This window comes from Lepidochelys olivacea (assembly GCF_965140295.1).
Source record: "Lepidochelys olivacea isolate rLepOli2 genome assembly, chromosome: 2".
NCBI classification, from domain to species: Eukaryota; Metazoa; Chordata; order Testudines; family Cheloniidae; genus Lepidochelys; species Lepidochelys olivacea.
In genome coordinates, this window is record NC_140412.1 from 261,940,589 (window position 1) to 261,958,356 (window position 17,768).

The 17,768-nt window shown below is 45.4% G+C and overlaps 1 protein-coding gene across 1 annotated transcript in view; it reads left to right on the top strand.

Moving 5' to 3' along the window:
- Positions 1-17,768, top strand: part of LOC311516032 (vasoactive intestinal polypeptide receptor-like) — a 177,355-nt gene that overhangs the window by 118,873 nt on the left and 40,714 nt on the right. The window contains exons 4-6 of the mRNA XM_084619644.1: positions 7,478-7,581; positions 11,659-11,756; positions 13,499-13,631. Of these exons, the coding sequence (XP_084475770.1) occupies positions 7,478-7,581; positions 11,659-11,756; positions 13,499-13,631 (335 nt within the window). The remainder of the gene's footprint in view (positions 1-7,477; positions 7,582-11,658; positions 11,757-13,498; positions 13,632-17,768) is intronic.

Here is a 17,768-nt window from a genome sequence, read left to right on the forward strand (position 1 = left end):
CCTAGAGAGCAGGAGCAGGGCTGGAGCAGTCCTCAGTGGGGCTCTGACTCCCATACTGAGTATTTTTAGTAAAAGTCAGGGACAGGTCATCAGCTTCCGTGAATTTGTGTTTTTTGCCTGTGACCGGTCTGTGACTTTTACTAAAGATACCTGTGACAAGATCTTAACCTTTAACCATGGCCCCTTTGCTTGGATGCTGAACGTAGACTGGTCACAGAGTAGTAGCCGTGTTAGTCTGTATCCGCAAAAAGAACAGGAGTACTTGTGGCACCTTAGAGACTAGCAAATTTATCAGAGCATAAGCTTTCGTGGGCTGCAGCCCATTTCATCAGATGCACAGACTGGAACATATAGTAAGATATATATATATACACACACACACACACATACAGATAAGTTGGAAGTTACCATACAAACTGCAAGAGGCTAATTAGTTAGGGTGAGCTATTATCAGCAGGAGAAAAAACTTTTGTATTGATGATCAAGATGGCCCATTTAGACAGTTGACAAGAAGGTGTGAGGATACTTAACTTAAGCAAGTAGATTCAATATGTGTAATGACCCCGCCACTCCCAGTCTCTATTCAAACCCAAGTTAATGTTATCTAGTTTGCATATTAATTCAAGCTCAGCAGTTGCTCTTTGGAGTCTATTTTTGAAGCTTTTCTGTTGCAAAATTGCCACCCTTAAATCATTTACTGAGTGGTCAGAGAGGTTGAAGTGTTCTCCTATCAGTTTTTGAATGAAAAATTGGACAAATGACCAGGGATGAGTATAAAAATATTGCTCGGGCATGCAGGAGTGACATCAGGAAGGTCAAATCACACCTGCAGTTGCAGCTAGCAAGAGATGTTAAGAGTAACAAGAAGGGTTTCTTCAGGTATGATAGCAACAAGAAGAAAGTCAAGGAAAGTGTGGGCCCCTTACTGAATGAGGGAGGCAACCTAGTGACAGAGGATGTACTCAATGTACTCAATGCTTTTTTTGCCTCTGTCTTCACGAAAAAGGTCAGCTCCCAGACTACTGCACTGGGCAGCACAGCATGGGGAGGAGGTGACCAGCCCTCTGTGAAGAAAGAAGTAGTTCGGGACTATTTAGAAAAGCTGGACGTACACAAGTCCTTGGGGCCGGATGCGTTGCATCCGGGAGTGCTAAAGGAGTTGGCGAATGTGATTGCAGAGCCATTGGCCATTATCTTTGAAAACTCATGGCGATCGGGGGAAGTCCCGGACGACTGGAAAAAGGCTAATGTAGTGCCCATCTTTAAAAAAGGGAAGGAGGAGGATCCTGGGAACTACAGGCCAGTCAGCCTCACCTCAGTCCCTGGAAAAATCATGGAGCAGGTCCTCAAGGAATCAATTCTGAAGCACTTAGAGGAGAGGAAAGTGATCAGGAACAGTCAGCATGGATTCACCAAGGGCAAGTCATGCCTGATTAATCTAATTGCCTTCTATGACGAGATAACTGGCTCTGTGGATGAGGGGAAAGCGGTGGACGTGTTGTTCCTTGACTTTAGCAAAGCTTTTGACAGTCTCCCATAGTATTCTTGCCAGCAAGTTAAAGTAGTATGGGCTGGATGAATGGACTATAAGGTGGATAAAAAGCTGGCTAGATTGTTGGGTTCAATGGGTAATGATCAATGGCTCCATGTCTAGTTGGCAGCCGGTATCAAGTGGAATGCCACAAGGGTCGGTTCTGAGGCCGGTTTTGTTCAATATCTTCATAAATGATCTGGAGGATAGTGTGGATTGCACCCTCAGCAAGTTTGCAGATGACACTAAACTAGGAGGAGAGGTAGATACGCTGGAGGGTAGGGATAGGATACAGAGGGACCTAGACAAATTGGAGGATTGGGCCAAAAGAAATCTGATGAGGTTCAACAAGGACAAGTGCAGAGTCCTGCACTTAGGACGGAAGAATCCCATGCACCGCTACAGACTAGGGACCGTATGGCTAGGCAGCAGTTCTGCAGTAAAGGACCTAGGGGTTACAGTGGACGAGAAGCTGGATATGAGTCAACAGTGTACCTTTGTTGCCAAGAAGGCCAATGGCATTTTGGGATGTATAAGTAGGGGCATTGCCAGCAGATCGAGGGACGTGATCGTTCCCCTCTATTAGACACTGGTGAGGCCTCATCTTGAGTACTGTGTCCAGTTTTGGGCCCCAGACTACAAGAAGGATGTGAAAAGTGTCCAGCGGAGGGCAACAAAAATGATTAGGGGACCGGAACACATGTCTTATGAGGAGAGGCTGAGGGAACTGGGGATGTTTAGTCTACGGAAGAGAAGAATGAGGGGGGATTTGATAGCTGCTTTCAACTACCTGAAAAGGGGTTCCAAAGAGGATGGCTCTAGACTGTTCTCAGTGGTAGCAGATGACAGAACAAGGAGTAATGGTCTCAAGTTGCAGTGGGGGAGATTTAGGTTGCATATTAGGAAAAACTTTTTCACTAGGAGGGTGGTGAAACACTGGAATGTGTTACCTAGGGAGGTGGTGGAATCTTTTTTAAGGCCAGACTTGACAAAGCCCTGGCTGGGATGATTTAATTGGGGATTGGTCCTGCTTTTGAGCAGGGGGTTGGACTAGATGACCTCCTGAGGTCTCTTCCAACCCTGATATTCTGTGATTCTATGATTCAACTGTCTTAAATGGGCCATCTTGATTATCATTACAAAAGTTTTTTTCTCCTGCTGATAATAGCTCACCTTAACTAATTAGCCTCTTGCAGTTTGTATGGTAACCTCCAACTTATCTGTATGTGTATATATATATCTTACTATATGTTCCATTCTGTGCATCTGATGAAGTGGGCTGTAGCCCACGAAAGCTTATACTCTAATAAATGTATTAGTCTCTAAGGTGCCACAAGTCCTTCTGGTCTTTTTGTAGACTGATTCCCATGCATTAGTTCAGAGCTAGTTGTGTCTTGAACCCCCTCTGCACACTACAGAACCAAAACAGAGGCAAACATTTTTGGAAAGTCCTGAAATGTTCCGTTGTTTTAGTTGTTCTTCCATCCTCTCCTGCATGGGAGGAGCACTTGGTAAACATCTGCAAAATCACCTCTTTGTTGTTGCCAGGCCTTTTAATTAAATATTGATTATTCCCATTCTTTAGGGTTTGCAGGTAACACTCTGAAATTTGGTAGGTTCTTGCCTCAAGACCAGGCCCCGTATTTTCAGGATGACTAAATACCTGGAAGCCCTCAGGGGCATAGAAGTGACACCACCATTCAGGCTCTGAGAAAGCCTTTCATAATTGGAAAATTGTCATTATCCCTATGATCAGTCCTATGAGTAAAAAGATCCAAACAAATAAGGTGGAGTAATATCATCCTGTAATAATGTCCTGCACCATTACATGTGTATACTCATTCTATCCTTGGGGAGGACTCAAAGGGACAGATCCTAGTCTGAATCCAGCATGCCGATAGAGAACTCCAAAGGCTTAACCCATGGCTGAGCATTTTGCAGGCCTTGGTGTGCATATGCATGGGGTGTCCTCATCCTAAACCCTAGTATATTCATTAAGTTACCCTCATGAACATATACATTAATCAGTTCCCATAACTACCTGCAATTAGGCATCTGCTGATGTTTTTCTCCACAAATATCCTAAAATTGGTACAAACTGTCTTCTTGTGACCACCTGTCAGCAGTTTCCCCTTAATTTCAGCACTTACAATTATTGCAAAACAAAGTCATATGCCTTCTTGCGACTTAAGGTCACTGTTAGTTTACGTACTTTGGTGAACTCTATGAAGCTACTTACTTCTGCTCAGGCTGTTAGCCCTCCTACTTACGCTGTCTGCTTAAGCTACTACTTATAGGTCTAGGCCTATAGGTCTCTTGCATTTCTGCCTAATATTCCTATTCTATGACCTTTTTATCATCTTAATGTAAGCTTGCAGAATACATTGTCCTCCTTCAAATCCCTTCTTAAAACTCATTTGCCTACCAAAAAACTTGACAACAATTAGGCTGCTGGTGTGTTGAGACCACACACTGACTAGGGTGACCAGACAGCAAATGTGAAAAATCAGGACAGGGAGTGGTGGGTAATAGGAGCCTATATAAGAAAAAGACCCAAAAATCGGGACTGTCCCTATAAAATCAGGACATATGGTCACCCTAATGCTGACCAATATTGTCTCATGGTTTCCTTGAGCTCCGCCATCGGTCTGTATCCATCTGTTGTCTCTTGTCGTATACTTAGATTGCAACCTCTTTGGGGGCAGGTTTCAGAGTAACAGCTGTGTTAGTTTGTATTTGCAAAAAGAAAAGGAGGACTTGTGGCACCTTAGAGACTAACCAATATATTTGAGCATGAGCTTTCGTGAGCTACAGCTCACGAAAGCTCATGCTCAGATAAATTGGTTAGTCTCTAAGGTGCCACAAGTCCTCCTTTTCTTTGGGGGCAGTGACCCGCTTTTTGTTCTGTGTTTTGTGCAGCACCTAAGACAGTGGGGTCCTCATCCGTGACGGGGGGTCGTAGGTGCTTCTGCATTGCAAAAATAAGCACTGCCAATAATCTTATGGTACTTATGTCTGTGCTGTATTTGCATTTTGTGACTCTGGCCAAGATAGGAAGCTGAACTATTGCAAGAGATGTTGTGGTCCAGTGAGGCCAGACATACCGGAAACCTCAACCTCTCCTTATGAGAGATGAAGTTCCGTTAGTTTGCCACTATTGGTAATACTTGAATTACCCTGGCACCAGGGGTGACACTAACCCATACCAGAGCCCCATTGGGTGAGGCACTGTATAAACAGATTAATCCCTGCCCTGAATAGTTTACAATGTAACTAAACAGAGGGTGGGTGTACAGAGGGTGGGGAACTGAGGCACAGACAGATGAATTGGCCACATAGAAAGTCCGCCCAGACCTCCTAAATTCCAGTCCAGTGCTTTAACCACCAGACCATTCTTCCTCTCCTGGGGTGAAGTTAAGGATAAACATTGAGATTTTGGGGTTCTTTATCCAAACTGAACCTCAATTTTGAATCTTTAGAAGACCCAAAAATCCATTGCTATAAGGTCACCCTCCTAGCAAATATTGGTTTGAATTGGTGTCTACTTCAGGGACTGACTTTGTCCATCGCCTTTAGTCTGCAGGACTACAGACGTGAGATAGGACCTGGGTAGTGGCAGATTAGCCACTGAGCTAATGGGGCCCATGCCCAGAGGCCCTGTCCAATTGGGGCACCCCTGAAAAATGCGTGCCCCTGTACCCCGATCTGCTCTTTCCGCCCAGCGCTCCTGCTGGGGAGCAGGGGAAACCCTTGTGCCCCGACCCCACTTCCCAACAGGCACACAGGGGGAGGGGGGGGACCTCCACTTGCTCTGGCCCACAGCCCCACAAAAGCTTAATCCGCCTCCAGACCTAGGTCCCTAAAATTGTGTATTTCTTTTGCAACCCAAGTTGCCATTACAGAAAAAGGGAGCTTAGATTCTCGAGGGATTACGTTCTTGGCTTTGTGAATTCCAAAAACATGTGAACTACAAAAGGATGTAGAGAAAATGTCTAAGAATCCTGTAAACGAAGAGAGAGAAATTTTGGCCTTCAACATCTATACCAAGACCTCAGAGTCCGATGTCTGACTCAGAGGCTCACCTCCAAGCAGCAGCAGCTTCTTGCAGACCACTTTGTTCTTTTCGCTTCTCATCACAACAACATCAATGCACTTGCACTTCCAGCACCAGAACAAAGTGATAAAAATAAACTTTTCTTTTACATGTTCACCTCCAGCCTACATCTGAGAGCTTCTCCGGAAGTAAAAGCCCTGCATTCAGGCCTCCTGTGTGCATACTAGTAGGCAAAGCTTGATAAAAGCTTAGCTCAGAAGTGTGAACGTGAACTGAGTGTGGTGAGCCACAGGTCACTGTGCGGAGGGAAAACCAGAGTTGAATAAGTATGCCACATTCCCCAGTTGCCTCATTAGTTCTTTCTTTATTTACTAAATTTACAGTGTATTTGTATTACAGTATCCACTTAAGGCCCCGTCTTAGCTTGCAGCTCCATTGTGCTAGAGAGTGCCACTCTGCCTCAGTTTCCCTCTGTTAAAATGGAAAAAAAGATTTCTCAGTATAGTGCTCTAAGATCCTTTTAATGGGAAGCATTGTCTGAGAGCCAGATGTTATTGTTCGATGGTAATGAAGAATAACAAACGAACGAGAAATTAGAAACTCGAAGGTGTGGAGAAATGACCCAAGCAAGCCACCGAACGAAATAAGCAATTAAGACATGAAAAGGATTTAGCATCTAAAAGCTAATTTGATTAGATTGGTAAATATAGGTAAACACAGACAAATACACTTAGCTACTATTCTTTGCTTCTTATCAATGCAAAGTGAATGAGTTGGGGTTTGCTAGCCTAATTAACAATTCATTGATACCCACACATAAGTGGATTGTCTTGATTACAACTGCAATGCTTCTTGTTAAGTTGTTGTGGGTCATACACAGGTTAGTTGGTTTGCCAGTGCTAGGAGGGCCAAGAATTCTTACTCCTCCAGAACACGTGTTAAAGTATGCGGTGTAGGCGTTGACTCCGTGCGTGCTCCAGGGCTGCCAAGCTCCCCTCCCCACCACCCCACCTCCTCCTCCTCCTCCTCCTCCACCCGTGAGCACGCCACATCCGCGCTCCTCTGCCTACCTCCCAACGCTTCCCCCCCAGCTGCCGCCAAACAGCTGTTGGCAAGCTCCGGGCTCGGGGGAGAAGCGGGAACGTGGCACGCTCAGGGGAGGAGGCGGGACCGGGGCAGGGATTTGGGGAAGGAGTTGGAATATTGGCAGGGAGGGGGCGGAGTTGGGGCGGGGACTTTGGGGAAGGGGTGGGAAGAGACGAGGCAGGGGAGGGGCCTCGTGGAAGGGGTGGAGTGGGGGCAGGGCTGGGGGCAGAGGGGGTGGTCGAGCACCCACGGGAAAGAGGGGAAGTCGGCGCCACATGGCATGCGGGACAGCCTGTGGACATCTGTTGTTTTCCTACAGCCAAATCGGAGGTCCTTAGTCCTCACTCAAACAACACTCCCATTGACTTCAATGGCTTTTGCTTGAGTAGAACAGAGAGGCTGGGTGTGGGGGTGAGGCCCTGAAAGAGACACGGGGAAGCTGGGTGCAATGCCACAAACCTCTTGTGTAACTGTCACCTTGGGCAAGTGATTTCATAGTTCTCCTCCTTTAGCGCCTCACCTGTAATATGGGGACAATAATGCTTCTCTTGTCTGTTTAGATGGAGAAACGCTCCCGGGGCAGGGACTGTCGCAAACTATGTGTCTGTACAGTGCCTTGCACAATGGGGCCCGGTCTACAGGCGCTATTATAATACCAGTACTAAATAATAACTAAGGAGGTCGGGATTTGGCCCTGAGTGTTGTAAAATTCATGATCTGGAATTTAAATCTGCAAGTGATGCCTGGTTTTTTGAACATCGAATCAATGTGCCCATTGTTTAATCATCCTGCTCTTTTCCTTCTAGGTAATGTGACCAGGAACTGCACAAGCCAAGGCTGGGCAGACATGTATCCTGCCCCCTATGCAGCAGCTTGTGGGTACGATACCAACAGCACTCCAGGAGTAGAGGTCTGTAAAGCCCTGATGAGTAGAATTCAATATGGCTCTTTCCTCAATCCCCTGACCGCTTCACCTCTTTTTTCCCTTTCGCCCCCTGATCCTCAAGGTCTAACAAGAAAGTCATAGAATCATAGAATATCAGGGTTGGAAGGGACCTCAGGAGGTCATCTAGTCCAACCCCCTGCTCAAAGCAGGACCAATCCCCAATTAAATCATTAAGTCATTGTCTTTCTGACCGAGTTCACCTGGAAATAGAGCTCAAGCATTCCTGCTAGTCAGCATTGACACCAAAGAGCCAGGTGTTAAGCACCTGCAAAAACCCATTGACTTCAATGGGAGTTGCAGGTACTCAGCACCTCTGGAAATAAGGCATCTGCTTATGGATAGATATAGCTGCCTCACTTTAGATATCCAAGTTTGAACATTTTCAGCCATAATGCCTTTTCCGCCTAAAGAATTTCCAAAGTTCTTGGCAAACTATGGTCACCCTCTAGACAGAGTCCACTTGCCAGCTTTACCTTCATTAAGTAGATACGGTGACCTCAGTATTTGCAGTGTTACCTAAATGTCCTATAGTTACAGGGTCTGCTGAAGGGGTACATTGGCACAGGTCTATTCGCATCAGTGGAGTGACGCTGAGAATCTAGAAAGCTGTAGGGAATACCTGGGGCATGGCAAATACTCAAGTAACGTTATTCAGTTTTCTAAGAAAACTGTCAAGTGTTTAGGAGTGTTTCTGTGTGCGTAATTAATGGTGTAGATATCATTAATATAAATGTGCGTGTCCATGTATATATATATATAACATAGGAATGATATCGGTAACAGAACAAGATGGAGCATTGCACGTTATATGTTGGGACATACGGTCTCTACATGCCCCACCTCTGTATTAAAAATGGGGGTGGTCACGTAATGTATAGCAGACTTCCATGCGCAGCATTTAGCCAGAGGGTTGAACTTGGTCCCTCACTGGAACTTGGTCACGGATGTCATGACCACATGGCTCTGTCTGTCTGTTCCCTGGGTCGTTACCCATTTCTGCCTCGGTGCTCCAGGCTCTTCAGGGCGGGGGGTTTATTGTAAAGCACCGTGAGTGATTAGAGTGATATATCAACAGTAATAAATAACTGGCCAGAGACTTGTGCCACAAATAGCTGCCGATGTTAATGGGAAAAGAAGCCAAGAAGTCAATGGGCCATGGAGATTGAACTAACCTCTCACCCCTAAGAGGGTTCCCAATCATAGCCAGCTGACACAAGGAGACCTGGATTGAGATTTTCAAAGCTGACTAGGAAATTTAGCCGCCTAACTCCCATTGAAATTCATGGGAGCTGTGTGCCTAAATCCCCTAGTCAACTTTGAAAATCTTAGCTTTGGAGTCGGCCGGTAGGCTGTACTAGTGAAGCGTGAGACGTGACTGGATCCATGCTTTTGTCTCCCATAAACACAGCTCCACTGTATGCATGTCTTTCCCTGCATTACTGCCTGTGTCAGCATAAGTGATTGCTAGGCAACAGGAGGCCTAGTAATAAAAGTATCTCTATATTAACAGACACTTGTATCTAGCCCTTATGGCTCCTAAGTCTCTCCCAGTACTCCCACATTACTGAGAGAATCAAGTGATTACATGGAAAATCTCAAGAGGGCTTAGCGAGCCTTAATAACGGCCAAATCCGACAGAAAACGCTAAAGGAGACTTGCACAAAGAACATCAGTGCCCTATTGAAGAGGGAGCTTTAGTCAGCTGCTGGGGCCCACCACAGCTTCACCTCTTCAAGTGTCTTGTTTCTAGGATCAAAACTTAAGGCCCGGGCTCCAAGTTTGGAAACCCATTGTTACGGCTCAGGAATGCGAAAGGCCTCCTTTAAGAACTCTAGTTTGTGTTCTGACCACAAGGGGATTTGGGAATTCCTGTTACCGGCTTTGAAGACCCAAAGGATTGCAGCATTGCATAAATGTTTCGTTACCAAGAGAACACACATTGTGTTCTTTTAATTCGCTCTTAATTATTTTCTTTTGACTCACACTGCTTTGTGATGCCGCTTGAGCCCAAATGCGGCTTAGCCGCTAATATGCTGTACGTTACCCAACTGTGAAGATGAATAGAAGTGATTTGTTGAGTTAGTTATCACTTTTGGGGGCAGGGAGAGGGAGGATTCGAAAGAGGGAGGAAGACGGAGTGTATCAGCCAGTGAGATGTGAGGTCCACCCTAGGGTGATGTCATCCAGGCTTGAACATCTCCTGAATTTTTAATGTCTACTAAGCACAACTCAAAAACAACATGAAAAGTATGAAATATGCATAAGCGCTTTTTGGAAGACTTTGTTCCTGAACTCTGGCAGCCCAGGGAAGGGGTTGGAATGGGGGCAGAGAAGAGGTGGGAAGAGGCGGGGCGGGGCCTCACAGAAGGAGTGGAGTGGGGGCGTGGCCAGGGCAGCCAGCGGGGGGTGAGGGGTGGTCAGTGGTGCAGCCCTCAGGCCAATGTACTAGTCCTCATGTGGCCCTCATGGTCATTTGAGTTTGAGACCCCTGATCTAGTCTGACCTCCCGTATCACACAGGCCATAAAACTTCCCCAAAATAATTCCTTTTGAACCAGAGCATCTATTTAAAAAAAAATCCAGTCTTGATCTAAAAATTGCCAATGATGGAGAATCCACCATAACCCTTGGTGAATTGTTCCAGTGATTAATCACGCTCACTATTGGATAAAGGCCTAAGTGTGCAAACTGTTAACTGCCTTGAATGTGTGTGTAAATGTGGCCTACAAATGTAGAGCAAATCAGTCCCCTGGTGTTCTACAGAATCGCTACAATTGCTGAATGCATTTTCAGAGCAATGGTGCTCATAGAGTTAATACTACTAACACTGCGTTATATCACATTTCATCTGATGTCCTCCGGGCTCTTTACAAACATCAATGGACTCGCTCTGATCTCAGTTACACTGGGGTAAATGTGGAAGTTACTCAGTTGAAGTCAATGTAGTTATCTCTGCAATTACCCTGGCATAATAGAGATCAGAATCTGGTCCACGCTAATTAATCTCACAACCCCCCTGTGATATAAGTGGTGGTGTTCCTAAGGAACTGGAGACATGGAGAGATTAAACAAATTGCCTAACATCCAACAGAGAGTCAATGGCAGAGCTAGAGTCAGAACCCCGGAGTCCTGACGTGCAATCCCTAGCTTTTATTAACAGAACATAATCCCTTTCTCTTTTAGTCTGAGTAATGGTTTAGTGACCCAAGCACAGGACTCAGCCAAGTTCCCAATTCCCTCTGTGGCCTGGGGTAGATCATGTTAACTCTGTCTTAGTTTCCCGATCTGTAGAGTCGGGGGCTAGAATGCCGACACATCTCCTTACCTGGCCAACATCTTCCATTATGCCCCAGGATCAGAGACTCCCAGGATGTGCCACCTCCCCTCTCCAGGAGGGGAGACGGTGGTGCATCATGGAAAATGTAGTACATTTGGGGAGCCCAGCCTCTAGAGGAGAATGGAAACATGAAGCAACCAAACTACAACTCCAATGAAGCACCACACGAGCATTTCTGAATCAAAATATTTGTGTTTTCAGCCAACGTATTTTGGGGTTTGATTTTTTGCCAAAAAGTCAGTCTTTTTTCTGTAGAAATAAAACCCATTTTCATCCCAGCTCTATCCCCAGACTGTGTTGATTAAATGAAACCATCTCACACCCTGTGTTAGTGGATGAACCAAAGTGATCTGTTGCCAATGCCCTGTATTACTAAGTGTGCAGCATTCCCCTTCTGCATTAATATCACCATGTAGCCACTTCTATGGTTAAATAAATAAATACTGCATTCTGTAGGGTCCTTTTCCTTGTCAAATCACTGCATAAATAGGGCCTGATCAAAGACCTCTTGGGGTCAATGCCATTGTTTCCATTTGCTTCAATGGGTTTTAGATCATGCCTTCTGCCATTTTACACCTGAAAAGGGTGTTTTCACTATGGTAAGCTAGGAATTAGTGAGGGATATTGTATGAAGTGTTTATTAAGGAGGAATCTTTGATGGCTCCTAAAAGACCTAATCATTGCCTCTTTTCTCTATGTTGGCAGCCGACGTTCTATGACACAGTGAAGACCGGTTACACCATCGGATATAGTTTATCTCTCATTGCTCTCACTGCAGCTATGATTATTTTGTGCCTCTTCAGGTGAGAACCTGGGCATGGAGGGGAAGGGAATGTGCAGGGGTGGGGAAACAGATTGTTTAATTCCGAGGACCTGAGCAGATTCTTGGCTATAGGCTGCGAGTGCCTTGCATTTGGAATGCCCGGCAACCCCTTTCCAGAGCAAGGGTGGCTGGTGGCAGTGGAGGGACACATATGGTTGAAGTTTTCTCCAAGAAGGACGCAGTCACACATTTTGGGGTGACTCATCTGTGTGGCATTTGAACTGCGCCATTGGCATTGGGACATGCAAGCCCAATCTTGGGCACCACATAGCTCAGTTAAGCAGAATGCCACCTGTGCCTTAGAAACAGGCAGATCTGTCCTCCAGCGTCTTCTGACCTACTTTAACCGCTGGATATAGAGCAACCACGCAATATTATGGTGATGGTGCAATATGCCTACCGTGGAGGACTCAAGGCTGGGGGCTGCTTTTGGAAGCCCAAGGGCTAGTTTTGGTGTCTGATTTGCAGCTGTTTCCCGTAGGACAATGGGCAGAGATCTTAGAGGCTTGCGATGTCCAATGAGCTTTTACTGAATAGAGAGAATAGCGGAGAACCAAACAACCTGGAGATGAAAAAGACTTGCTAGATTCTGTAGTCCATCCCCTAAAGCCAATGCAGAAGGGTATCTAGTTCTAATGCTTTTCCCCAATCTTGTACCAAGCAACAGGGCTTCCACCATTTCCCTAGGGAGAGTATTCCACAAGCTAAGAGACTCCTTGTATGAAATGAGATATTTTAATGCTCCAGAGTAGTCTGTCCACCGGCTCCAGTTGACCTTGCACAGTACTAGAAGACAAGTGTATGACAGAAGTGTATGGCAAGGTATGCCCTGCAACGATCCATCTGATCTTAACAGATGTTCCTTAAGAGGTTTGTTTAAGGTTGGTTGATTAGTCCTGATTCTTAGTTAAACTAAGACCTGTTTATGCATCTGCGGCAGCACAAAATGACATTAAAGCAAGCAGAAACAACCCCTGGAGAATACCGCCACTCACAATGCCTCCCTGACAAGCCCAGAATGGGTACAGGGGCTCTACGCCACCACTGCTCCCAGCCCCCTGCTTTGGGGGTGGATTGTGACTGTGGCCACACCGCACTGCACTAGAGCCTACAAGGAGCTGGAAGAAGCAGGGCATAAATTAGAGCAGCCCTGAGGCTGATGTAACTTACACCTGGGCTGGACAGATACCTTCACGGCTCCAGCATATGGAGAATGATCTTTGCCCCACACTCACGTCATCCCAGCCCCAGCGCAGGAACAGAGTGACTGAGAATCAGGCCCATTATGTTATTTATGCCTGTAAAACTTGCGCATCTCCAGGATATTAGACCTCTTGCTTTTAATTGCTGGGAAATGTCACTTGAAAACCCCAGAGTTCCTTGATCCAGATAGATCGTCATAATCTGCTAAAGCCTATGGGATGGAATAAGCCCAGTGTTGCTCTTAATGTCAGTTACCCTAACTTATATCTTTTAAAGTTAAAATATAAGCCACATTGCTGTATAAAGTATGCAAATATTTATTAATTTTGGCTTGAGCTGTTCAGAAAATGGAGTTTATCCTGCTGACAATGTCAACTTTTTGGCAAAACACTCAAATCAGAAATATTCTGGATAAAGCAGAAGTTTTTCACAACACATTCTGGCCAGAAGAGTAATGTATTGAGATGAAGTCCTGATGTTTAAAAATGCTATTTTTCTCTCTCTCCCACCCCACAACAGAAAACTGCACTGCACTCGAAATTACATCCACATGCATCTCTTCATGTCTTTCATCATGAGAGCCATTGCAGTTTTCATAAAGGACTTCATCCTCTTTGAGAGCGGCGAGTCTGACCACTGCTCTGCGAGCTCAGTAAGTAGCAGCGACCAGCTGACGTTTTCGGATGCCAGCTGGTTTGGTTCAGCCCCCTTAATTGGGGAACAAAATAATGAACACGGAAAGGCAGGCAGGAAAATGCTGGGGGAAGCTTTTAGTTGTTGTTGCGCTGTATTGGAAAGGAAGCAAAAAACCCGCTGGCTTCAGCCTAACGTTGAGAAAGAGATTGCAGCAGAAATTCCTCACTCAGCAGATGTTGCTTTTTAATTGTCAGTGCCTCGGTCTCTCAGCTGCGATGATGAAGCTGGGGTGATAAATGATGAGAAGAGTTTGGGATCTTCTATACCTTACAAAATCAGGCTACTGAAAAATAGTTTACTGGCCAACCGCCCTGGAGCAGAGGAAAGCAGCTCCTATTCTCTGCCTGTGGCACTTAATAGTCTAGTCTTCTGTAGGTCTCATTTACTTTGGTCTCATTTCCATTGTTGGGTTTAGTGTGTGGTTGCTGCATGGTGTTTGTGGCTTGTGATATAGATCTAGGGGTCCCTTCTGGTCTTAAACACTGTGACCATGAAAATGGTCCACCCACCCACTGCTTCCATTGTCCACCCTAGCTCCATGGCTTCTTTCACGCTTGGAACAGCCTCTCAATTAATATTTGCCAAGCAATCTCCCTCCCAGACCACCCTGAGACCCATCTGTTCCATGACTCATTACAGATGTCATGACCACGTTGCTCTTTCTGTTTGTTCCCTAGGTTGTTACCTATTTCTGCCTCAGTGCTCCAGGCTCTTCAGGGCGGGGGGTTTATTGTAAAGCACCGTGAGTGATTAGAGTGATATATCAACAGTAATAAATAACTGGCCAGAGACTTGTGCCACAAATAGCTGCCAATGTTAATTGGAAAAGAAGCCAAGAAGTCAATGAGCCATGGAGATTGAACTAACCTCTCACCCCTAAGAGGGTTCCCTCTAGGTCATGACTGAGGCCCGTTGATGGAAAGCTTCCATTGCAGCTACCCCTCCGATAACCATTCTGCAGCTAAAGGAAGGACGTTAGCCTGCTGAGCTCTTAGCTTGGCGCCTTTACAAATGTGAATGAACCACGAGAGAAGATCGTTGCACCTGCTAGTGCACCAACTTTTCACCCCAATCCCTTGGCTATTGCTGTTGGGTGTTTTATCCGGAGTAAAGTCAATGCTCAGCACAACCAAGTGAATGGCTAGATGGTCCACCAATATTTTAAAGACATGTGGAGCATAATTCTTCTTGCTCTACTGGACTGCACCTTCCTGTTGCAAATTCTGCACCCGTCCTGCCACCACTTCTTGTGCAACCCCCGGCAAGAAAGTTCACACGCAAATAACCACCCAACCTACATGGATAAAAAGTTCTTTCCAAACGTTCCTCTGGCCACCTTGTGGAGAATCAAATCAAAAGGGGTACAAGTACTATTGGAAGGATGGGGGGATTTGGATTCGGTGAACGTATTTTCCCACTGTTCACCCAGTTGTAAACTCTGATTCTTGGGGGGGGAAAAGTGGAAAAAACTATTTTTAATGTAAATTATATTGAAAATCAGCCCCTCCAAAGCCCTGTACTCAGCAGACCTAACTCCCAGGGCAACTCACTGTTCAGCACGTTACCTGAGTCGGAATTAGGCCCCAATCCTCAAAAGTAATGACTAATTCCTGTTGATTTTAATGGCATTTAGGTGCCTGAATACCTTGAGGGCTCTGGGCCTTCATCCTGTCTCAAGATGTAGATCCTAGCTCTGAAGGTTCAGTCCCTGGGCATTACTAAACTGGCAGTTCGTACACCCATGAAAACAGGACGTCTTTAGGGCCCACTAGCCTCAGCATAAACAAATCCAAATTCTGCAAGAAGTGTGAACGACCCTTTAGATGCGTATGCCATTTTTTAAAAGCCCATTTGGTTTGCTGCAGTGGGGTTGTGTTGATTATTTAGCCAACAGCAGGAAACCTCAAAATTACAGCATTAACCAAACTGAAAGCTTCTCATCTAGTAGAACCAGATAGTTAAGAAAACCAGTGGTGAGAGGCAAATGGCTTTCCATGTGTGTTGTTGCGAAGCTGCCGGGGCGCTGGTTTGTTGGTCTTTTCCCCACGTGACAATAGCTGTTGCTAAGGTTAAAAGAATTTTGGAGGGTGGGGAAGAGAAAAGTATTCCCAGCTCAATGCACCCCAGTGCACTCATGACTTGGCAAACAAGGCTTATTGTCATAAGTAAATGTTGCAGGCGAAATTGACCATGGCTTGCAGCGCTTGTGTAAAGGAGCGCAGACCCTTTGTCCTGCGTGAAGAAGATTCAATAATGAAAAGCTTTACAAACGTTTCTTTGCCCGCCGGCCAAAGCAATTAAGCACATCACTAAAGACAACGGTGATGAGCTCTCCTGGCACACACAGAAACAGGAGGCTTGACCTTTAGTAGCGGGCTTTGCTGTCCAGGGATTCTCAGCTGGGTTTCCCAGGGGAAGAACTAGCACGGCGGAAGGCTTGCTTTCTTCAGTGGCGTTGGGTGGTCAGTGAAGAAATCGAAAGATCTGATCTCGAAATTACTTGGAGTGGGGAGTCCTACAGGCTGTGTTATACAGGAGGTCAGAGCAGGTGACCACAGTGGTCCCTTCTGGCCCTGAAATCTATGAATAATGACTGAGTAAACCCACAACTTATTGCCTAAGCTACTCAAATTCTAGTTCCTTTAGACGCTGCAAGTGAACACGCTTTTTTCTCCTAGGCCCCAGTTTTTCTCGTTATTTAAGCCTGCATGTAATTTTAAGCCTCTGAGTCATCTCAGTGGGGTTACTCGCATGTTTGAAGATGTGCATATGTAACATCAACAGACCCCAGTCGTTGGTGGGCAGGATTGAACTGGGGACCTCTGGAGCTTAGTCCATGAGCTAAAGCCAACTGGCTGTTAGCTAAGGCTGTAGAGCAGACTCATTTTATATCTCTCTCTAAGTGGTCTCAGTGCCATTAGATGCACCACACCCAAGAGGTGTGTGGGTTACACATATGCTGAAGCACCTTGCTGAATCTGGGCCTGAACCTGCTAGATTCATAGACTCTAAGACCTGAAGGTGACCATAGTGATCACCTAGTCTGGCTTCCTGTATAATACAGGCCATAGAACTTCCCTGAAGTTAATTTCTCTTTGAACTGGAGCACAGATCTTCTAGAAGAATATCCAGTCTTTGTTTTAAAATTGCCAGGATTAGAGAACCACACCACCACACTCCTTGGTAAATTGTTCCGGTGGTTAATTATACTCACTGTTAAATATTTCCAGTCTGAGTTTGCTGAGCTCAACTTCCACCCATTGGAGCTTGTTATACCTCTGACTGCTAGATTGAAGATGCCTTTATTATCAAATTTCTGTTCCTTGTTTAGGTACTTACAGACACCCCCACTTCAACATTCCACCCTACGCACGTTGTTTTTGTCTTTCTCTGTCTCTCTTTTTCTGGAAGCCACTGTGTGAAACCCAATCACCAAAGCCACTAACCTGGCAGAAGAATTGAGCTGAAATTTTGGGTTGTTTTTTAAAAGAGCAGGACTTAGATCAGCTTCATTAATGTGGCACCTAGATGCTATGGGAATTGGCAGATTAGACATCCAGGTTAGATGGAGACAGAAAGGCAGATAGATAGATAGATAGATAGAGGACTAGATCCACAGCTAAAAGACAATGGAACTATGCAGTTTTACATGAGGTGAGGATGTGGTCGAGGGTACATAGTTTCTCTTCAACTTTTTGAGTTCCAGAAAGACTAGTTGGTTCACTCCAGACAGCAATTCCTCTTTACAAAGGAAGGCAAGCTATATACAGCCCAACTGCGAAGAATGCACCCTCTGATCTTCTATTTTAAGAATGTGAACAGGTATTTCTGTTAGTTCAGCAAGATCTTACTCAAGAAACTGTAAAGAAACCTGTCCCTATAATTTTTAGAACAGACATTAGCTTAGGTTTAGGGGTGGCTTGTGTTCGCTAAAGCAAATGTTTCTGTAGCTCCCTGGAGAACAGGAGATTATAGACTGTGTGGAGAAGCTGAGGGCTAAATAAGGAGAGACACCTGACAAGATATGGGTGACTCGCTTGATCAGCACCCTGAATACTTAATTAAATCAAAACCAGAAAAGCGGGTCAAAATC